The sequence below is a fragment of the Moschus berezovskii genome, chromosome 8 (assembly GCF_049115385.1).
Source record: "Moschus berezovskii isolate FMDL1 chromosome 8, NW_MosBer_1.0, whole genome shotgun sequence".
Taxonomy (NCBI): Eukaryota; Metazoa; Chordata; class Mammalia; order Artiodactyla; family Moschidae; genus Moschus; species Moschus berezovskii.
This window is the reverse complement of record NC_142467.1, coordinates 43,316,721-43,337,755: the sequence shown is the minus strand read 5'-3', so window position 1 is coordinate 43,337,755 and position 21,035 is coordinate 43,316,721. Positions and strand designations below refer to the sequence as shown.

Sequence of the window (21,035 nt, the reverse complement as noted above, 5' to 3'; positions counted from 1 at the left end):
CAACTCACAAGACACTGTAAGTGTTCTTTTTACATTGTTCCCTATCTTTGTGGCTGACTATCACCAAACACTAGAAATCAACCTTGATGCTGATTTGGGTATGATGATGAAATGAGTTCTCCCACCTGCATAACCAGACTCCTATTTCCTTTTCTTGCACTGATAAAAGAATGAAATTAGAACAATTGTTTAACACCATACACAAAATAAACTCAAATTGGACTAAAGATATAAATGTAAGACTAGATACTGTAAAACTCTTAGAGGAAAACATAGGCAGAACACTTTGACACAAATCACAGAAATATCTTTTTTGATCCTTCTCCAAGAGTAATGGAAATAAAAACAAAAAGAACCAAATGGATCCTAATTAAACTCATGCTTTTGCACAGCAAACCATAAACAAAATGAAAAAAACAACCCACAGAATGGTAGAAAATATTTGCAAATGATGGGATCAACAAGGGATTAATCTCTAAAACTTACAAACAGCTCAGCTGGCTCAATATTAAAAAAAAAAAAAAAAACAAGCAACGTAATAAAAAAATGGGTGGAAGATCTAACTAGACATTTCTCCAAAGAAGATATACAAATGGCCAAGAAGCACATGAAAAGATGCTCAACATAATTATCAGAGATATGCAAATCAAGAGAGATATCACCTTATACTAGTCAGAATGGCCATCATTAAAAAATCTTCAAACAATAAATACTAGAGAGAGTGTGGAGAAAACACTGTTGATGAGAATGTAAATTGTTACAACCATTAAGGAGAACAGTATGGAGGCTCCTTAAAAAGCTAAAACTAGAGCTACCATATGATCCAGCAATCCCATTCCGAGGCATATATCAAAGAAAACCATAATTTGAAAAGATACATGTACACCAATATTCATTTAAGCACTGTTTACAATAGCCAAGATGTGGAAGCAACCTAGGTGTCCATCAACAGATGAATAAGGAAGATGTGGTATACACAATGGAATATTATTCAGCTGTTAAATGGAATGAAATAATGCCATTTTCAGCAACATAAATGGACCTGGAGATTATCATACTATGTAAGTCAGAGAAAGACAAATATCACTGTAATTCATATACAGAATCTTAAAAATGATACAGATGAATTTATTTATAAAAAAGAAACAGACTCACAGACTTGGAGCATGGATTTACAGTTACTAGGGGGAGTGGGGGGCGGATAGATTGGGAGTTTGGGATTGGCATGTACACACTAATATATTTAAAACAGATAACCAACAAGGACCTAGTGTATAGCACAAGGAACTCTGCTCAGTACTCTGTAATAACCTAAATGGGAAAAGAATTTGAAAAAGAATATATAGATGTATAAGTGAAGTACTTTGCTGTACACCAGAAACTAACACATTTTTAGTCAACTATATTCCAATATAAAATATTTTTTTTAAAAATGGAAACACTGAGAAACATTTCTTAACATAAGAAATGAAAATAATAATTATTTGCCAACCTTTCAAGATTAGTTGATTTTACTATACAGTTTCCAAGTCCATCATTTGAAAAATAAGAAACCTGGACCTCTGGAGTACAATGGTAGAGTACTGCAAGTCCTTTGATCAGGTGTTCTGGTTGAAAAGAATTAAAACCAATGGCAAAAATATTTTTAAAATATTTTAAATATATCATGAGCTAGAAATGATGTATGATTAGTCACAGTCCAAAAGCTAAAACATAGGAACCCAGAGAAGTAATCTGAGCATGGAAGTCACCCATAACTTTATAGATTTTACTGAACAAGATGAAATTCAGCTTGTTTTATGGACTGAGGGAACATGGGAACATGAGGAAAATTTCAGTGTCCACTGAATGGAAGCAATCCATTTAGAGATACCACAGATTTAAATGGGACCCCAATATACCAGACCCTCACTGTACAGATGAAATAGAATTCAGCCTACCTGGTCTTGACCTCCTCTGACTTTTCCACCCTGAGGATTGTAAGGGCAATAGCCAGTTTTTAACTTTAGCACTGGAGAGAAAAATTTCTCCAAGGCTTGGTAACTTCAAATTGACCTTCCCTCTGCCTGAATTCATATTACCTGGTTGGTTCCAAGACCTCAAGGGAAGAAATTAGTTTACACTAGGCCCAAAATGAAGGTGGCATCAGTGACCAATGGAAACAGATGCAAACCTTCTCTAGAGAAAATCACCTTAAAAGTAGGTCTCTGATAACTTCAGCAAATTAAGATCCAAGACACAGAAAGCCACAGAGGCAAAAAGTATGGAACGTCAACAGAGGCAAGGCACCATGAGCAAGAGAGCATTGAAACAAGGCAGCCAATTTAGATACACAGAAGTTTCCGATATGAGAATTAGAAAAAATATAAAGTAATATGTTCACTCTGAGTAGAAAAACAAAAGAGAATTGAAAGAATATAAAACAAAGAAATATAAAAATGGCTAACAACTGAACAATAGAGATTTTCTAAAAACGAAAATATAATCTCAAAAAGCAAAATCCACTGGATATGATGAAAAATAATAAAGAAAATTAAATGAACATGAGACTATGTCTAAAGAATCATCCAGGAAGCAGAGAGGCAGAATAATACGAATGTCTAATCCAAGATTCAGCATGAAAAGAGAGAGAACAGAGCAAAAACAATTTTCAAAGACATATCAGCTGAGTGTTGTTCAGAAGTGATGAAAGACACAAAACTACAAATTTGAAGAGTAAAAAAAATTCAGGGAGAATAAATAAAATTAAATCCACATCTAGCCATATCAAAATAACATTGCAAAAGAGCATCTGCAGAGAAAAGAACAAAATAGAAGTTCTAGAACTGAAGATAGACTGACAGCTGACTACTTAACCACAATAGTGAGAACCAGAATACAGAGGAATAATCTTCAATTCCCGAGAGAAAATAACTATCAGCACAGTGTGATGCAGCCAAAGAAAAACCTCTTCTACTAAAGAAGGCAGATTAAGAAATTATTTCAGAAAAATAAAACTGAAGATTTGCCCCAGCAAACTCTCACTAAAAGAAAATGTCAAAAATTTTCTTGATTTTAAGAAAGGGAAGTTTACAATGACAGAAGAAATACAGATAGAAAGTGGAAATGCATATTAATAGATATAGATAAACATTGAATAAGCAATCATCTGGCTGGATTAAACAACACAGAACCGAAATACCTAATAGTACATACAGATAAATCAAGAATATCTGGATTGTTACATTTTAAAAGAAAATCCATTAAAGACTAAATATTATTAAGGTATCCACTCTCCTCAGAATTGATCTATGGATTCAACACAATCACAATCAAATTGCCTATAGGCTCTTTAAGACATATGAAAGAATCTAGAAAAGTTAAACTAATATTTTCCTTTTGCAAAAGCTAAAGGGCTCACTTTAGCTAATTCTGACTTGTTACAAAGTTATATCAAACAAGACAGTCTGGTATTAGCAAAAGGATGGACAGGGAGGCCTGACATACTGCTGTCCATGGGGTCACAAAGAGTTGGACTCGGCTGAGCAACTGAACTGAGGCAAATAGATAAACAGAACAGAGTAGAGAGTGTAAAAATAGGTCTATATCAGTTCAGTTCAGTTCAGTTCAGTTCAGTCGCTCAGTCGTGTCCGACTTGGTCTATATAAGTATGGTTAATTGATTTTCAACAAAAGCATCAGTGCTATCCAATAGAGAAAGGATTAATTGTTTTTCAGTAAATGGTGCTGGAACAACTAGATAAACCTACAGGGGGAAAAGTGAACCTCAACTCTATTCTTAGAAGCTAATTCATAATGGATTATAAATCTAGATGTAAAACTAAAACTATAAAGCTTCTAGCAAAAGATATGGAAGACTATGTATCCTTGGGGTAGGTGATGATTTATTAGGGAAGGTACAGAAGTACTAAACATAACAATATGATAAATTAACACTCATCGGAAGACATTATTTAAACATGAAGTAAGTCATGGATTGGGAGAAAATACTTCATACAGATAGATAAATAGAAAGATTTTAGATATATGAACATATTCATATATACATGCATATCTGAATTTTCTGAAAATGTATCTGAAATTTCAGAGATATGTTTATATATACACACAAAATTTTACCTAGCATATACAGCAAATCAATAACAGAAAAACAATAATCCAATGGTTTAAAAAAATGCACAAAATTTTAAAATAGATCTCTCCCAAAAGAACATCTTTGAATACCCAATAAACACATGAAAAGCTGCTCAACATGATTAGTCATCAGGGAAATGAAACTTATAAAGAAGAATCATTTTATAGCCACTGGAATAGCTTTAATTACATCAGTATTTGTGGTAAGAATATAAAATTGCACAAGTATCTTGGAAAACAGTTTGGCAGTTTTCTTATTGTATTAATCTATGATGGTACAAAATTCGGCAGCTTAAAAAACAAGACATTATTTCAGTTTCTGTGGGTCAGAAATCTGGGTGCAATTTAGTGATGCCTCTCACTCAAGATCAATTTTCAGGTTGCAGTTAAGCTGTGGACCAGGGCTGTGATCTTTTCAAATGCTTGTCTTGAGGAAGATCTATTTATAAATGCAGTTGTTGGTAAGACTCAGCTTCCTGTAGACTATTGGATTGAAGACCTTAGTTCCTCAAAGGCTAATGGGCTTCCCCATTTTCTCAGATATCTTCATAGGGCATTGCTCAGCATAGCATCTCTTTGAGTGAGGGAATGAGAGCACAAACCCAAGATGTAAGCCACAGTCTTTTATTAAACTTGCTCCTTGGAAGGAAAGTTATGACACACCTAGACAGTGTATTAAAAAGCAGAGACATCACCTTGCCAACAAAGGTCTGTATAGTCAAAGTTATGGTTTTTCCAGTAGTCATGTATGAATGTGAGAGTTCGACTATAAAGAAAGCTGAGAACCAAAGAATTGATGCTTTTGAACTGTAGTGTTGGAGAAGACTCTTGAGAGTCCCCTGGACTACAAGAAGATCCAACCAGTCCATTCTAAAGGAGATCAGTCCTGAGTGTTCATTGGAAGGACTGATGCTGAAGCTGAAGCTCCAATACTTTGGCCACCTGATGCAAAAAAGCCGACTGATTGGAAAAGACCCTTGTCAGTGGGAAGGATTGAGGGTAGGAGAAGGGGGCTGCAAAGGATGAGATGATTAGATAGCACTACCGACTCAATGGACATGAGTTTGAGCAAACTCCAGGAGATAGCAAAGGACAGGGAATCCTGGCGTGCTGCAGTCCATGGGGTCACAAAGAATTGGACATGACTTAGCAACTGAACAACAACATATCCAGCCCACATCTAGGAGACAGAATCACCTAAAAGCATGAATACCAGCAGGCAAGGATCTTTGGGGGCTATTTTAGATGCTATATTAGCACATTTCTTAAACACACACCTATGCTGTAACCTAACAGTTCTGCTCATAGCTACTTATTTTAGAGAAATGAAAAACTTCATCCTCATAAAGATGTATGCAATATAGCCCCAAACTCAAAACAACCAAATAGCTACTAGCAAGAGACTAGATAAAGGGTACATACTTTCAGTTATAAGTTGAATGAGTTCAGAAGAGCTAGTGTACAGCACAGTGATGACTATAGTTATTAAATAATACTGTATTATAAGTTTGAAATTTGCTAAAAGAGTAGATTTTAAATATTGTTAACACATGGGAGGAAAAGGTAAATATGTGAGGTGATGGATAGGTTAATTAACTGCGAGAATTGGTTCACAATATACACATGTATTAAAACATCATGTTGTACAAATATAGACAATGTTTATTTCTTAGTAAAAGTAAAAAAAATCTGTGCATTTCATTGTATGTAAATTTTTCCTTAATAAAAAGTCATCTGAAATTTTTAAAAAATACAGTTATATGATAGACACATCTAAAATATAACCATACAGAATGGATGGTATTTAAAAGAATAATGCATTCAAGGAAAATATTGACAAACAATAAGAACAAATATATTAATAGGCAAAATGGCTTTTAAGGCAAAAAACATTATAAGAAATAGAACTGTTTTATACATGGAATCCTAAGCTGGTGTGTATTTAATAACATAGCTCTCTTTATAACTGATAGGTCAAACAGGTATATATCTTGAGATAATAGACATAGAACATAGCACCAACAACTGCAGAACACATATTCTTGATGTTCTTCTTTCTGGCTTACTTCACTCTGTATAATTGGCTCCAATTTCATCCACCTCATTAAAACTGATTCAAATGCATTCTTTTTGATGGCTGAGAAATACTCCATTGTGTATATGTACCAAAGTTTTCTTATCCATTCATCTCAATACTGTATATTAACGCATATATATGGAATTTAGAAAAATGGTAACCTGAACCCTGTATAAGAGACTGCAAAAGAGACACAGGCATTTAGAACAGTCTTTGGGACTCTGTGGGAGAGGGTGAAGGTGGAATGATTGGGGAGAATGGAATTGTAGCATGTATATTATCATAAGTGACCAGTCCAGGTTCGACGCATAAATTTTCCTCTGTTCATTTCTTTGCATTTGTGCTTTTTTAATAAAATTCTTTTTTAGAAATAAAAAAAAAAAAAACACATATTCTTTTCAGACAGGCATGAATATTTGTAAAAATTAACATATACTGGACCAAAAACTTAGTCTCAATTTTTACATAATTGATTTATAAAGATAATATTTTTAACTATCATAAAATTATTAGTTTAAAACTAATGAATAAAATATACAGTAGAAATATACTCTAGAAAATCTTACATATTTAGAAATTAAGGAAAGTCCTTCTATAAAACTTACCAGAGGAGAAATTATACTAAAATGGCAAAATATTCACACCTATATTATTAATACTTCTTTGGTATGCTGCCCCCAAGATGCATATCCTTAAATGAAAATATTAAAAATTAAGAAGGCAGAACATTTTAATTAACTAAGGTGGCAATACATTTTAGAACTTACTTAGAATAATTCTGCAGTTCTATTTATAACAAAAGACAAGGGAAATTCAAGCACAAGAAATAAGCATAACAGAAGGTTGACAAAAGCAAAAGTTAACTCTTTGAAAAGACTAATAATTGACAGTACTGCTCAAGGGGAAAAGAAGACACGAATATAAATATTTGGAACAACAAAAGACATAACTACAAATGTTGGGGACAGTTTTTAAGAAGAAAATATTATAAAAAGCTTTGCCAAGAAGTTTAAACCTCTCTATGAAATGAAAAAATACCAAGAAAAGAGATAACTTGCCCAAGTCATCCTGAGAAGAAGCATAAAACATGTATAATCCTGTAATTAACTTTAAATGGAAAAATATGTCATTCAATGCCCAGGTTTCTCAATGATTTTAAATATACAAGAGGTAAATAAATCTAATCTTTCATTAAAAATTTCAGAATAAAGTGATAGAACTTGACAAAGATATTGACGATATATAATGACAACATTAGTGAAGTGAAAGTCACTCAGTCGTGTCCGACTTTTTGCGACCCCATGAACTGTATAGTCCCTGAATTCTCCAGGCCAGAATACTGGAGTGGGTAGCCTTTTCCTTCTCCAGGGGATCTTCCCAAGCCAGGGATTGAACCCAGGTCTCCCACATTGCAGGCGGAATGATAGCATTGAGCTACTACCAAAAATTGAGTGGCTTATTGAAAAATTAACGTAATTCACCACATTAATATATTAAATATATTATCTCAAAATATGAAGAATAAAATGGTACTTGATAAAATTCACAATAATGAATGATAGAAACTCTTAGCAAAATGAGAATAGAAAGGAACTCTCTCATCATGATAAAAAGTATTTCAGGGGAAAAATAAAACCCTAGAACAAAAAAGTTTTACTTAATGGTGAATTTTTTAAAGCTTTCCCTTTCAAGTCAGGAAAAGGCAAGATTGCCATTTCCTTACTTTTAATTAGCACTGTATTACCTGACCTGCCTCTTAAGAAACCTGTATGCAGGTCAGGAAGCAACAGTCAGAACTGGACATGGAACAACAGACTGGTTCCAAATAGGAAAAGGAGTACGTCAAGGCTGTATATTGTCACCCTGCTTATTTAACTTATATGCAGAGTACATCATGAGGAACGCTGGGCTGGAAGAAGCACAAGCTGGAATCAAGATTGCTGGAAGAAATATCAATAACCTCAGATATGCAGATGATACCACCCTTATGGCAGAAAGTGAAGAGGAACTCAAAAGCCTCTTGATGAAAGTGAAAGAGGAGAGTGAAAATGTTGGCTTGAAGCTCAACATTCAGAAAACAAAGATCATGGTATCTGATCCCATCACTTCATGGGAAATAGATGGAAAAACAGTGGAGACAGTCTCAGACTTTATTTTTTTGGGCTCCAAAATCACTGCAGATGCTGATTACAGCCATGAAATTAAAAGACGCTTACTCCTTGGAAGGAAAGTTATGACCAACTTAGATAGTATATTAAAAAGCAGAGACATTACTTTGCCAACCAAGGTCCGTCTAGTCAAGGCAATGGTTTTTCCCGTGGTCATGTATGGATGTAAGAGTTGGACTGTGAAGAAGGCTGATTGCCAATGAATTGATGCTTTTGAACTGTGGTGCTGGAGAAGACTCTTGAGAGTCCCTTGGACTGCAAGGAGATCCAACCAGTCCATTCTAGAGGAGATCAATCCTGGGTGTTCATTGGAGGGACTGATGCTAAAGCTGAAACTGCAATACTTTGGCCACCTCATGCGATGAGTTGACTCACTGGAAAAGACTCTGATGCTGGGAAAGGTTGGGGGCGGGAGGAGAAGGGGATGACAGAGAATGAGATGGCTGGATGGCATCACAGACTCGATGGACATGAGTTTGGGTGAACTCCGGGAGTTAGTGATGGACAGGGAGGCCTGGCGTGCTGTGACTCATGGGGTCGCAGAGAGTCGGACACAACTGAGTGACTGAACTGAACTGAACTGGACAATCCTAGACAGTATAGAAAGTAAAAGAAATAAAAAGTATAAGAAATCAAAAGATATAAAACTGTCATAAAATAACTAGTGCCTACCAAGTAAACCTGGGTTGGGAAGATGCCCTGGAGAAGGAAATGGCAACTCCCCTCCAGTATTCTTGCCTGGGAAATCCCATGGACAGAGGAACGTATCCATGGGTTCCAAAAGAGTCAGACATGATTTAGCAACTAAACAATAACAAGAAAACCAAAATCAACCTGTGTACAAATTATGAAAAATAAGATAATTTGTTGTTGTTCAGTCGCTCAGTCATGTCCAACTCTGTGACCTCATGGACTGCAGCACGCCAAGCTTTTCTGTCTTTCACCGTCTCCTGGAGTTTGCTCAAACTCACGTCCATTGAGTCGGTGATGCCATCCAACCATCTCATCTTCTGTTGTCCCCTTCTCCTCCTGCCTTATTTACCTAGGTGTTAACTATAAGATCAACATATCGAAAACAACAAACAAAAACCTGAATCTCAATACAATAGGAAAAAGAAGTAAGTGTAAGAGAAATACTTTTTAACCAAAATATCATTTTCAGTAGCCACAAGAGATATGCTGAATCCACATGGGGAAGAAATGTCTAACTTTATTGAAATACATCCAAGAAAACTTAGTAGAGACAGATGAAATCATCATGGAGAGAACATAAGTCCAACCAAAATTCCAACAGGTCTTCCTTCATTTGATTCTGAAATTAGGTAGTTAGAATAAGAAAAGGAGTCCAGAATGGCGGTGGCTAAAAGACAAGGAAGGGAAAAGCCTCTGGCCCAATTTTGGCTCCTCTTTCTATGTTTTTTCTTTCCCCTCCCCCTGGGCCTGTCCTATGTAAATTGGGCTAGCCAGGAGCGCTGTTTGTTTTACCTGAGGTCCTCACTCCGGTCCGAGGACCTTCCTTTGTTCTAGTTTCGTGGACTTTTCCCTTCCTTGTCTTTTAGCCACTGCCATTCTGGACTACTTTTTCCTATTCTAACTACCTAACAGCTGTCTTCAAAAAGCAACATAAGAGGACTTGTCTTATCAAATGTAAAAAATTTAAAAGTTGTAGTAAGTTAAAACACTTAATTTTTATCACAGGGATAGATGAATATAACAATGAAATAGACTAGAAAGACCCATAAGTGTCTGGCAATATCATTTATAAAATAACTAAATATAGGCTTTTCAATATATGATGTTGAGATCCTTCACCCGCATCTGTTTTTACCCCAACCTCAGACCAAACACAAACATGAATACTCAATGAATTAGAGACTTAGCAAAACATAAAAGTTTTGAAAATAATATTGAAGAATTTTATGGTTTCAGTGTAGGGAAGGATTTCTCAAATAAGACACAAAAAGCACAAATGCTAGAGGAAAAGATAATAAAATTTTTGGCATTAAAATATAAAACTTTGTTCACCCAAAGATGCTAAGCATAAAATGAAAAGATAAGCTACTGCCTCAAAAGAAGGAATTATCAATACATATCAATTGTTTAGCAATTGTAAATTGCTAAACAATTATTTTTCAGAATACATAAAGCATGATTACAATTCACACAGAATCACAAAAACAAAAGACATTTCACTGCAGAAGAATCCCAAATGGGTTACCAGCAAATAAAAAGATGCTTAACTCCATTACTAAACTAGGAAATGCATATTTAAAAGACAGCAGCATCCCTTTCACATTCATTTCATAATGAACAATAGCAAATGCTAGCAAGAAATAGAATAAATAGAATAAACTCTATACATTACTAGTGGGAAAATAATAAAACTGTAGATAAGCATAACCTAGGAGCTAGCTATGTCACTCTTCACCTGTGTGTCCTAAAGAAAATTTACAAATAAACACCGGGATCCACATCAGAGATGACTTAGTAGGAAAAAAACTTGGGATCAATCAAAATGTCCAGCAAAAGGATGGACAATAAATCCTGATGTGTGATTAACCCGAGGGAATCAAATAAATTACAGCTGGGCATGGCTGTTCCTCAGGAACAAACTGTTGAGGCCAAAAAATAAATAAATCACTAAGTGGAATCATTCTGTTCATAAAGCTCAAAAATACATGATAGTGAACAATTTATCATTTAAGCAGGCAAATGTAGTAATGCAATAATACAAAGAAAAGCAAGAAAACAGTAAGCAAAATTCATAGTACTGGTTACTCTTGAGAGAAGGAAATGGATAGAATTAGGAAAAGGAGCTCAGGGAATTACAAAGAATTTTTTTTTCCTAAGTAGGTGGTGAGTATACCTGGGTTGGGAAGATCCTTGGAAGTGGGCATGGCAACCCACTCCAGTTTTCTTGCCTGGATAATCCCATGGATGGAGGAGCCTGGCAGGCAACAGTCCATCGGGTTGCAAAGAGTTGGACATGACTGAGCGACTAAGCACACTCACACACACACACACACACATATACAAGATCTATGGCAATGTCATTCTTTTTACCATATTTATATTTGGAGAAACCTTGGCATCAATTCCAAAAGTTTAATGATTTGAAATAAATTTTTGCTTTCCACCAGTAGCCCTGGCAATAATAGGCCAGATTAGAATATCAGCTGCCTCCTGTCTAAAGCATCTCCATCACCTGCCATCTATGATTGCTCAGAGACTAGTTTTCCTTCGAGCTTTCTCATGGGTCACTCACTGACATGACCTATCCAGTCTTTGTGGACATCTGGTATGGCAACGTTGTTTCAGAGTAGTGGTTCTCAAAGCCTGGTCCCCAAACTATCAGCTTCAACATCACCTGTGACTTGCCAATAGTGCAGGCATTCAGGCACCACCCTGAACGTACTGTATATAACTCAGGGGAGCCTGCCAGGGGATTCTGCTGCTCAAGTTTGAGAACCACTGTTCTGGACAGCACAGGCTAGCCTTAGACCTTTCCTAGACTTCCATCTATTTTCAGGCTCTTTCAGTCCTCCCAGAGGAGGCACGTTTGCTCCTATTGGGAGCACTGTTCATTTCAAAGAGCCGACAGGACCCTCAGCTGTCTTCACCACCTCCCAAATCAGGAGGAAGCCTCCCTCCATTTTCCCTGCTCAATAACCAACTAAGCAATAGAGTCATGGCTGTTAACCTATGGTCAGAAAGTGGCTGAAATCACCGCAAGAGTGCTTTCTCTGCCCTGTGCAGACCCTTCAGGGCTCTTGTAGGAGCTTTGGTCTCACTGGAAGGATTCAGCAAGTGCACATACTATTAAGTTTGCCTGAACAATAAAGGATGTTGAGATGGGGTTTGAAACACAAAGCAGTTACCCTTTGGTCTCTGTGGCCAAGGAATTGCCATTTCTACTTTATTGGAGCCTTTGACGCTAGGAAACAAGAGTAGCCGCGTTTCTTGTCACTTCCAAAGCTGTGAGAGGGAAAGAGGCAGCGGTCATTTCTAAGTTCACTTCTCTGGCCTGGGAGCCCTACTGCTGATTTCAAAGCCCACAGGAGGTAGTGAGAAGAAAGGGAATTCCTAAGCCTGTCTGAAAAGCCAAAGCTCCAGCTGATAAACTTCTCCAGGCTCTAAACATTGTTTTTCTATCTTGAAATTTTCCCTTCAACTATCATTTTGTATCAGCCATTCACCTTGAATACTATTCAGCAAATAGGAACACATTCACTGTATCCTGAATTTGATGTCACTGATGTCAACCATTTCAGTAAGTTGTGAAAACCATTTAGGATAGGAAATAAGTTTCCCTGTCACCTTACCCTTATTTACAGAGGTTGGTTTTGGAAATAAAAGTGCTAATTCCATGAAGAGAGCGTTGGCATCTACTTATAAAGCGCGGGGTGAAGACATAAGGCACAGGAAAGAAGCCCAGTTTTCCTGGCACTGATATTATATACTGGACAACACACTTGGGTTTGAATCTTGGTTTTTCCCTTTTACCAGATGTACAACCTTAAGCAAGTCATTCACCTTAGTTTCCCTTGCTTGTACAATCAGGACTAAAGGAGTGCTGAAGGCATAGCATTTTGTCAGTATTAAATGAGATAACAGGCTTCCCAGGTGGTGTGATGGTAAAGAACCTGCCTGCCAACGCAGGAGATCCAGGTTCAATCCCTGGGTCCAGAAGACCCCCTAGAGTAAGAAATGGCACCCCGCTCCAATATTCTTGCATGAAACATTCCATGGGCAGAGAAGCCTGGTAGGCTACAGGCCATGGGGCTGCAAAGAGTCGAACACAACTGAGCACACACATACCCAAAAGAGATAACACTTCCTACAGAGCCCAATCACCTGGTAAGTATTCAGTAAAGCATAGCTGATGTTTGTGGCAAGAAATAACACTAACAACATAGGTCAGACTGAGCTGTCAATGGTTGGCTACATCCAGTAGCTCCTGTATTTTCTAAGAAACTGGCAAGGGTTTTGATAAGTGGCATATTCAGAACTGACTTCAGGAAGATATATTTGTGCATGAAGTACACTGGGAAAAAAAAAGAAGGAGTTAGACACAAAACTCGTGAGGTTTCAGTAGTTAGTTCAGATTAGAGATAAACTAGCATATTGAGGGAGAAGGCAATGGCAAGCCACTCCAGTACTCTTGCCTAGAAAATCCCATGGATGGAGGAGCCTGGTAGGCTGCAGTCCATGGGGTCGCTAAGGGTCAGACATGACTGAGCGACTTCACTTTCACTTTTCACTTTCATGCATTGGAGAAGGAAATGGCAACCCACTCCAGTGTTCTTGCCTGGAGAATCCCAGGAACGGGGGAGCCTGGTGGCTTCCGTCTATGGGGTCACACAGAGTCGGACACGACTGAAGTGACTTAGCAGCAGCAGCAGCATATTGAGGGTGGAGAAGTCGTGAAGTACTCTCAGGGCAGGAATAGAGACTCAGTTGTAAAGAATGGGCATGTGGACACAGCTGGGGCAGGAAAGGGTGGGACAATTTGGGAGAGTATGATTGACATATATACTACCACGTATAAAATAAATAGCAGTGTAAAGCACAGGGAGTTCAGCTTAAAGCTCTGTGGTGACTTTAGAGGGGTGGGATGTTCAAGAGGGAGGGCTATATGTATACATATAGCTGATTCACTTCATTATATAACAGAAATGAACAGAACATTGTAAGGCAATTATACTCCAATTTTTTTTTTTAAAAAGTTGAGTTAACCATTGTAATAAGGGAAGGAGGAAAGGAAAGGGAAAGAGAGAAGATGGTTTGAGGACCGTATCCTGGGCAAGGTGGAGAATGACAGTGCCATTGAGAAGATGGTGAACAAATGTGGAGGTGAGTAGGCAGTATTGTCAGAAGGGAAGTTTATGCCATGGGATGAATATTAGTGAAAACAGAAGGTTAGGCAATGCTAGGATAAGGGGCGTGAGTCAGCCAGACCTTATAGGAGAGAAGCAAAGAAAATGGCAGAAAACCATCAGCAGATTTTAGAAGTAAGCTATAGGAAGAACTCGACTGAGTTGGATTCAGTCCTAGACAAGGCTGCACTGCAGGGACATCGTTCTCTGCTGTTCTAGTGACAACACCCCCTTCCTTGCCCAGATGTTCTAGTGAGAAAAACCACAGGCAAAAGAAGTTCGCCATAATTCGAGGTGGAACCATACTCAGCTCAGCACCAACTTGGTGAAGATCTTGTGAGGAGGAAGGGGTAGGATGGGGGATTTTTGCCACACACAAAGGGGTGAGGTCACAAGGGAAAGGAGGACTGAAAGACAAGCTCAAGCCAGTCCTTTCCAGAGGACTAGAGACTTCAGGGACCCTGACCCGGGAAATGGAGAAGAACCCTTTGTTGGCACCCGTGCAATATGGCTTGGAATGACTCAGGGTGGCACCCCACTGGTGCCTTGTTCTTCTCGCCACTTACTGATGCCCATGAGAATGTGTCCTACCCATAGGGGCTGGTGGAAGCAAAACATGGAGTCAGCGGTTGGCAGAGAGAATGATTTGATGTTCCTTTTAAACATGTTCAAAGTGTTTGAAAATTAGGAGTGGAGAAATATAAATGCAGAAAATTGATCTGATTTAGAGTGGTTTGGTGGCCATTGCCGAGGGCTATGCTTTCTAAGTTGGAATATTTTATTTGTAACAGGGAAAAGGATCTTCACTCAGTTCAACTGGGTGATAGTGTTAAAATCTGGAATACTTAGAGGATGAGTTTTAGTTCATATTTTTTGCATAAAATAAGATAGGCAAAAAACTTTCTATGAAGCATTATCCTCTTTTGTGCCAATAATTAGCACAGAGTGTGGCTGATTCTCCTTTCTCTCAACTTAATTTACATACAATGAAATTCACTGTTGGATAATATAATTAGTCCAAACAGTTTCTATAAACACATGGAGGTACATAACTACCACTGTAACCAAGACAGAGAACAGTTCTGTCACCACAAAAGCATCTATTCCTTATGCTGCCCCTTTATAGTTAAATCACTTCCCTCTCACTCCTAGCAACAACTTACCTATCCTGAGTCTTCTTTTGACCACTGCCTATTTGAGTAAGGCCTGAGATTTCTTTATGACTTGCTCGTGTCATAACAACAGTCACAGCAGTAATAGTAGTGATTAACACATTCTAATCATACATTTCCAATGTGCCACTTGGAGCACTGTAGACATGAGGAAACTGAGGCTTTGGGAAATTTTGGAAAAGAGAGGAAGAAAGGACTTTTCAAGGTCATACCATGGCAGCCCCATGGCTTGTGTCAGTCATGTCCAACTCCAAGGTCTATTTTCTTAACCTCTACCTGTTTCCAGGAAGACACAGAAAGTAGGCCAAAATGGAAAGAATACCTACCAATTTCAGGAATCTCAGTTTAGACTTGAAATTTCCTTACTCTAGAGATAACTTCTGTAAGAATTTGGTTAATCATGCTAATGAAGCAACGATCAACTAGGTGTAAGGCAGAACAAAACTAGGATCCTGGAACACCTTCCTCATAATCTTTATGATGTGCAATGAAGATAAAGCCCAGATATGCTATGTCCACCCTAATAAAGTTGATCAGGCATGTGAAGCAAAGGTAGAAGCACTTTCTGATCAGATACTGAAGTGTCATCTCAATGCTCAGAAGCATCAGCTTCCTCCTAAATTTACTAAAAGAGTGAAATGCGATCTTGACTCTTAGTCTTGTGTATATTTCAGGTTGGAGTCCCCGACCCGGTCTCTGGTGATGGAGGCCCCAAAAGGAGTAGAAATAAATGCAGAAGCTGGCAACATGGAAGCCACCTGCAGAACAGAGCTGAGACTGGAGTCCAAAGATGGAGAGGTAGGCGTGAGAGGGACAGAAGCCCAGAGAGACACAGCTCCAATGAGCCAACGATTCTTCTAAGACACATCACTGCTTTGCCTCTGAAGTTGATCCTACAGTGTAACAACAAAAAGAGACAATTAGGAGGTTTTATTTCTGGATCACATATATTGAACAGCACAATTATAAACCAAACCCACAACCCATAAAAGTTATGACTCATTATTTGTACAGTGCTGAGCTAATAGCACATATTACAAAAACAGAATATAAGGACAGCTGTAAAAATGAATGCTAATTCCAAACCCTCTCATCACCCTAAAATAGATTTAGTTGGCTGGTATAATTAAACTGTAAAACACACGAGACTATTTAAAGAGAAGCTTAGTTTACTTGTAGTCATTTTTAAGTGTGCACTGTATGCATCCACTTTCACCGAAAATGGAAAAGTAAAATCTAACAGTTATCCCAAATCAGAACAAGTCAAAACTTAGCTAGGCAACAAGAGGCTAAGAGACGAGAGGCTGCAAATATTCATTCTCTTACCCCAATACAGTCTCACTTTGGTGAAGAGAAGAGCTGCTTGTGTTTTTGCAAGCAAGGTAAGCCAATCCCCAAAGAAAGTACAATTCAAATGCAAACTTTTGAAAGTGCCTTCATCCTATTCATAAGTGAATTTTTCTATTTAAGTTTTTTTTAAGAGGAAAAATGTGTTTTTAAAGAAAAACTGTATTCCACTTTCCATATCTACTTAGAGGTTATCAGTCTCCACCTGCCTCTGTTCACTAAGCCCAACTTTTGATTGGTTTGGCATGTGCTATATTTGTTTTAAAAGAGCAAGTCAGATAGAGCTTTCAGTTATCAAAACTGTCTTCACAGACAGCTGCAGACTCCAAACCACACACATTTAGGAGGAGTGACTACATCACAGATGCAATTTATAGCTATCAGGATCTGGACGCTGGATAATCCTGACATTTAAGCACGGAAGTGCTGCATGTTCTTGTAGCCCCACCCCATGCCTAAATGTACAGAGAGGCTGAGAATAGCAAAGAAAAGAAAACAGTAAAGAATAGTAAAGAAAATTGTTACCCTACCATTTCCAAATTTACATCACTCTAGGAATCCGTTCACATTCCACATGATATGCTATTACAAAATACTAATACATACATGATGTTGCCAGTGCAACACTGTCTGACTAGAATACAAGCTTCTGGGAGGGAAGAGACTTGACCTGTCTTATTCATCCCTGAATTCCCAGCATCAACAATGCTGAGCACACAGTAGGTGCTCGTTCAATTTCAACTGAACATTCTTATCCACTGTTTTGGAATGTCAAGAGGATAAGTGACTCTTCCTTCCTGTTTCCTCTCTTTAGATTAAGTTAGATGCTGCGAAAATCAAACTACCTAGACTGCCTCATGGATCCTATACGCCCACAGGAACGAGGCAGAAGGTGTTCGAGATCTGCGTCTGCGCCAACGGGAGGTTATTCCTGTCCCAGGCAGGAACCGGTTCCACCTGTCAGATAAACACAAGTGTCTGCCTGTGAGAGACCATCTGTAGTGGACACTGCCGGCAGCATCCAGGCCTTTTTTGGCTTTAGACCCTGGCTGCCAGCTATTTTTACTAGAACACGGAAAGCCTATCAAAGACCTTGTGTGTATGTGTGTGCGTGTGTGCGTGAGTGTGCGTGTGTTTGCGTGTGTGGGTGGATATAAATATATATATAAATATATATAAATAAATATATATATCCTCTGTATAAAATGAGGTTTCAGTACAAAAGGAACCATGGGTGACCCTGTGATATCCACTGCCATTGCTGTCCCAACCCTGTCACGCACATGATAAAATCAAAACACTAATTTGGGCCTAATATTCTCCAGACCCTGCTGAATCACACAGTGTATCGACACTCACTGAATATTCCCCTACGTGTTTGAGTAACAGCCTGTCTTTTCTTTTAGTGTCATCACAAGGCAGTGATGGCGGGAATTTGCAAGTCACCCTCAGGGGCTAAGACCCTTGTAGTAAAAGCAGACCCTTAGTTCCTTTTATGAGCTTTCACACAGCCAGCCGTCGTCTTCTCCCTCTTCAAGTCAAGTCCCTCTAGAGGTCAGACAGAGAAACTCAGACTGGCTGTGCTGCTTTGGCATCCAAATACATCCGGGCTTTCATGGTTGTAGGAATTTGGAGGATGGATTTTAGCAAAGTTTGAATGACTCTCCCAACTCCTGCTAGCCTCCTTCCTTCAAACTCGCATATTATCCCAGAGTCAAAACAGAAGCTGTAAATCAGCACAAAATAGGATAACAGCTGCTCCTCAGTCGGCTGGAAGCTACTCAGTAGCCTGACAGACTAAGAATAAATGGCTGATATGTCTCTGTTAAAAGGGGAAAAAATGGCTCAAAATCTGTTACATCCTCACTTTTGACTTTTATCCAGCAGACTCCTACCCAAAATGATCAGGTCAATCCAAATCCTTAAGAGTGGAACCCCCTACCCCCATGAGAAGCTATTTGGAGGTGGAAGTCAAAGAGTGGCATAGGGAACAGAATTATTTTTAAATATGTTTCTGGGGACTGGTAGGTAATTTAGAGGCACGCCTTTTATTTTTAAAGGCATGCACAAACACTCTGCCTCCAGTCTTCTTACATAGTTTTTCAGTATTGGGATATTCAGTTTCCTAAATTGACCATTTTTCTCTAAGAACAATGACCCAAGAATCACAGCCATGAAGTACCGTGTGCCCCCAGGAATGTTCACTGAACATTACTCTTGCCAAGAGTCGAGTGTCTTCCTTAGAATCGCTGTGTCCCCTGGGGCCCAGTGGTCCCTGCTCCCTTGCATATGGCAGCAGCTCCCTAATTCCCGCCATCAACTACCTCCCATCACCCCACTTTCATAATCACCCTCCAGGGTCACCCTGGCCAGCTCTTGTGCTGGGACAGGAGATTACACCGTCTCTGTTCAAAGAGGGGGAAATGTGCCTGTGCCTTACGTCAATGCACTCAGCAAGGAGAAGCACATCCTGTTTATCTTGTTATTACCTGTAGTTTATTTTGGGTGATTGGAGGGAAAGGATAAAATAATGACCGGGCATCTTAAAAGCTGGTAGACAGACCAAGTGGCTGACAGATGTGGACTCTGAGGAGCCCAGAAGGGAGACATAACTGGTCTCTACCTCCCTGGATGCCACTTGGCAAGCAGTGGCCCCACAATCCTAAATGAAGTCGTATTTGTAGGCCTGAATGGCATTTGTCTTTTCCTCAACAGGGTTCTACTTTTTCTTACTTCACAAGCAGAGGTGACATTTGCCATAGAAAATGAATAAGAGGTTTGGTATTTTTGAGATGACACTCAAGCATTGGGGGGCTGAGATTGCACACGTGGGAGGTAGAAACAAACTGTGTGTTGCTTGGTCACTTAGCAGTGGGGGCAAGAGGGATGGTTCTAGCTTGACCAGTGGCCCTGCTGGCTCCCGGACCCTGGGCTCCCTCCAGTCACTCCTGCTCACTATCCATACAGAAGAACTGGGTTGCTAAATGGTGAGACCATACGATTGCTTATTTTGCAGCTTTAGGGTCTAAAAAAGAAAATGGTAAAAAAAAAAAAAATCCAGTTGCTCTGGCTCAGTACTATTTATATCATGTAGAATCACACTGCCAGAATCTGCATGTACCATATCCAGGGTTATTCCAAGCCAAGAAAGGCCCTCCTTGGCAACTCGGAGCATCTACCCCATATCTTTCAGATCAACAGTAGTTATGAGGTCCTTTGTGGGTACATACCTGAAGACAAAGGGTTTTTGTGTTTTTTTTTTTTTTTAACAGACAAACTGTCTTTGCATTTTGTCATCTCAAGTACCTGTTCTAAGGATGACAAAGAAACGGAAGGTTCACTGAGCTCTTTCATCTAATTTTGTTCTAATCATTAAATGAAAGTCTGAGAGGAGCACCTTGGGAATTTTGTGGCAATAAAAAAGAGTGGTGTGATCCCATTTGCAAAATTTAATCCTAAAGGTACTCAGATCACAAATAGAATAAAAAGAAAAATAGCACCTATGGGGACAGACATGATATAAAATTCTGATTTTCATTTGTGCTAAGTGACTACAATATAGGTAATGAGCAGGAAGTTTGGCATGGATTAAATTATGTATTTCAGTTCAGACTTTAGAATTCGGTAAATGCATATTAAGTCCTCAATGTACATTTTTTCCCCTAACTTCCTCCATGTCCCTGGTCATGACAAAACATTTCACCTGAATTCTGGAAAAAAAATCTCTTTTACATTAAAATCTGATAATTTTAATTTATAACAATGAGATTCTTTCTAATCTTTATATACAGTACCTTCTAGACAATCACATCTCTCAGAATATTAAGCAGTGGGTGGCATAATGAAGAGTTTAAATGAATTTTCAATATTCTAGAAGTTCTAGTATTTTAATATTTTTCAGGAAAGTTTCATCTCCAAATGTTTAGCACCTAGTTCTACTGGATATCTGCTAATAAGTCGTTAAAGTTGAGTCTTAAGAAATGACTAGTATGAAGGATGTTTTCAAAAGCCCTTTTGGTGTCATCAGTCTAGGTGGAAACTTGATATGAAGCTTTATCTTTCTGTTACCCAAGAGACAGAACCTATAAACTTGAACTGGCTTTTAATTTCATTTAGGTCAGTTTCCCTTGGTTGATTTTCATTGTATGTCCAGCACCACAGACCAAAGATTGCTTGAGTCTTGACTCTAGCACAGGGGTCAACAAACTCTGGTCCCTAAGCCAAATGGGACTCATCACCTGTTTTTGTAAATAAAGTTTTAT

At 38.4% G+C, this 21,035-nt stretch overlaps 1 protein-coding gene across 2 annotated transcripts in view; it reads left to right on the top strand.

Annotated features, from left to right (window-relative positions):
• SGCD (sarcoglycan delta) overlaps positions 1 to 20,035 on the top strand; it is a 648,169-nt gene extending 628,134 nt beyond the window's left edge. For both annotated transcript variants that reach the window (XM_055429152.2, XM_055429151.2), the window contains exons 7-8: positions 16,101 to 16,224; positions 17,588 to 20,035. In XM_055429152.2, the coding sequence (XP_055285127.1) occupies positions 16,101 to 16,224; positions 17,588 to 17,761 (298 nt within the window). In that variant the 3' untranslated portion in view covers positions 17,762 to 20,035. The remainder of the gene's footprint in view (positions 1 to 16,100; positions 16,225 to 17,587) is intronic.
• The last annotated feature ends 1,000 nt before the right edge of the window (positions 20,036 to 21,035 follow it).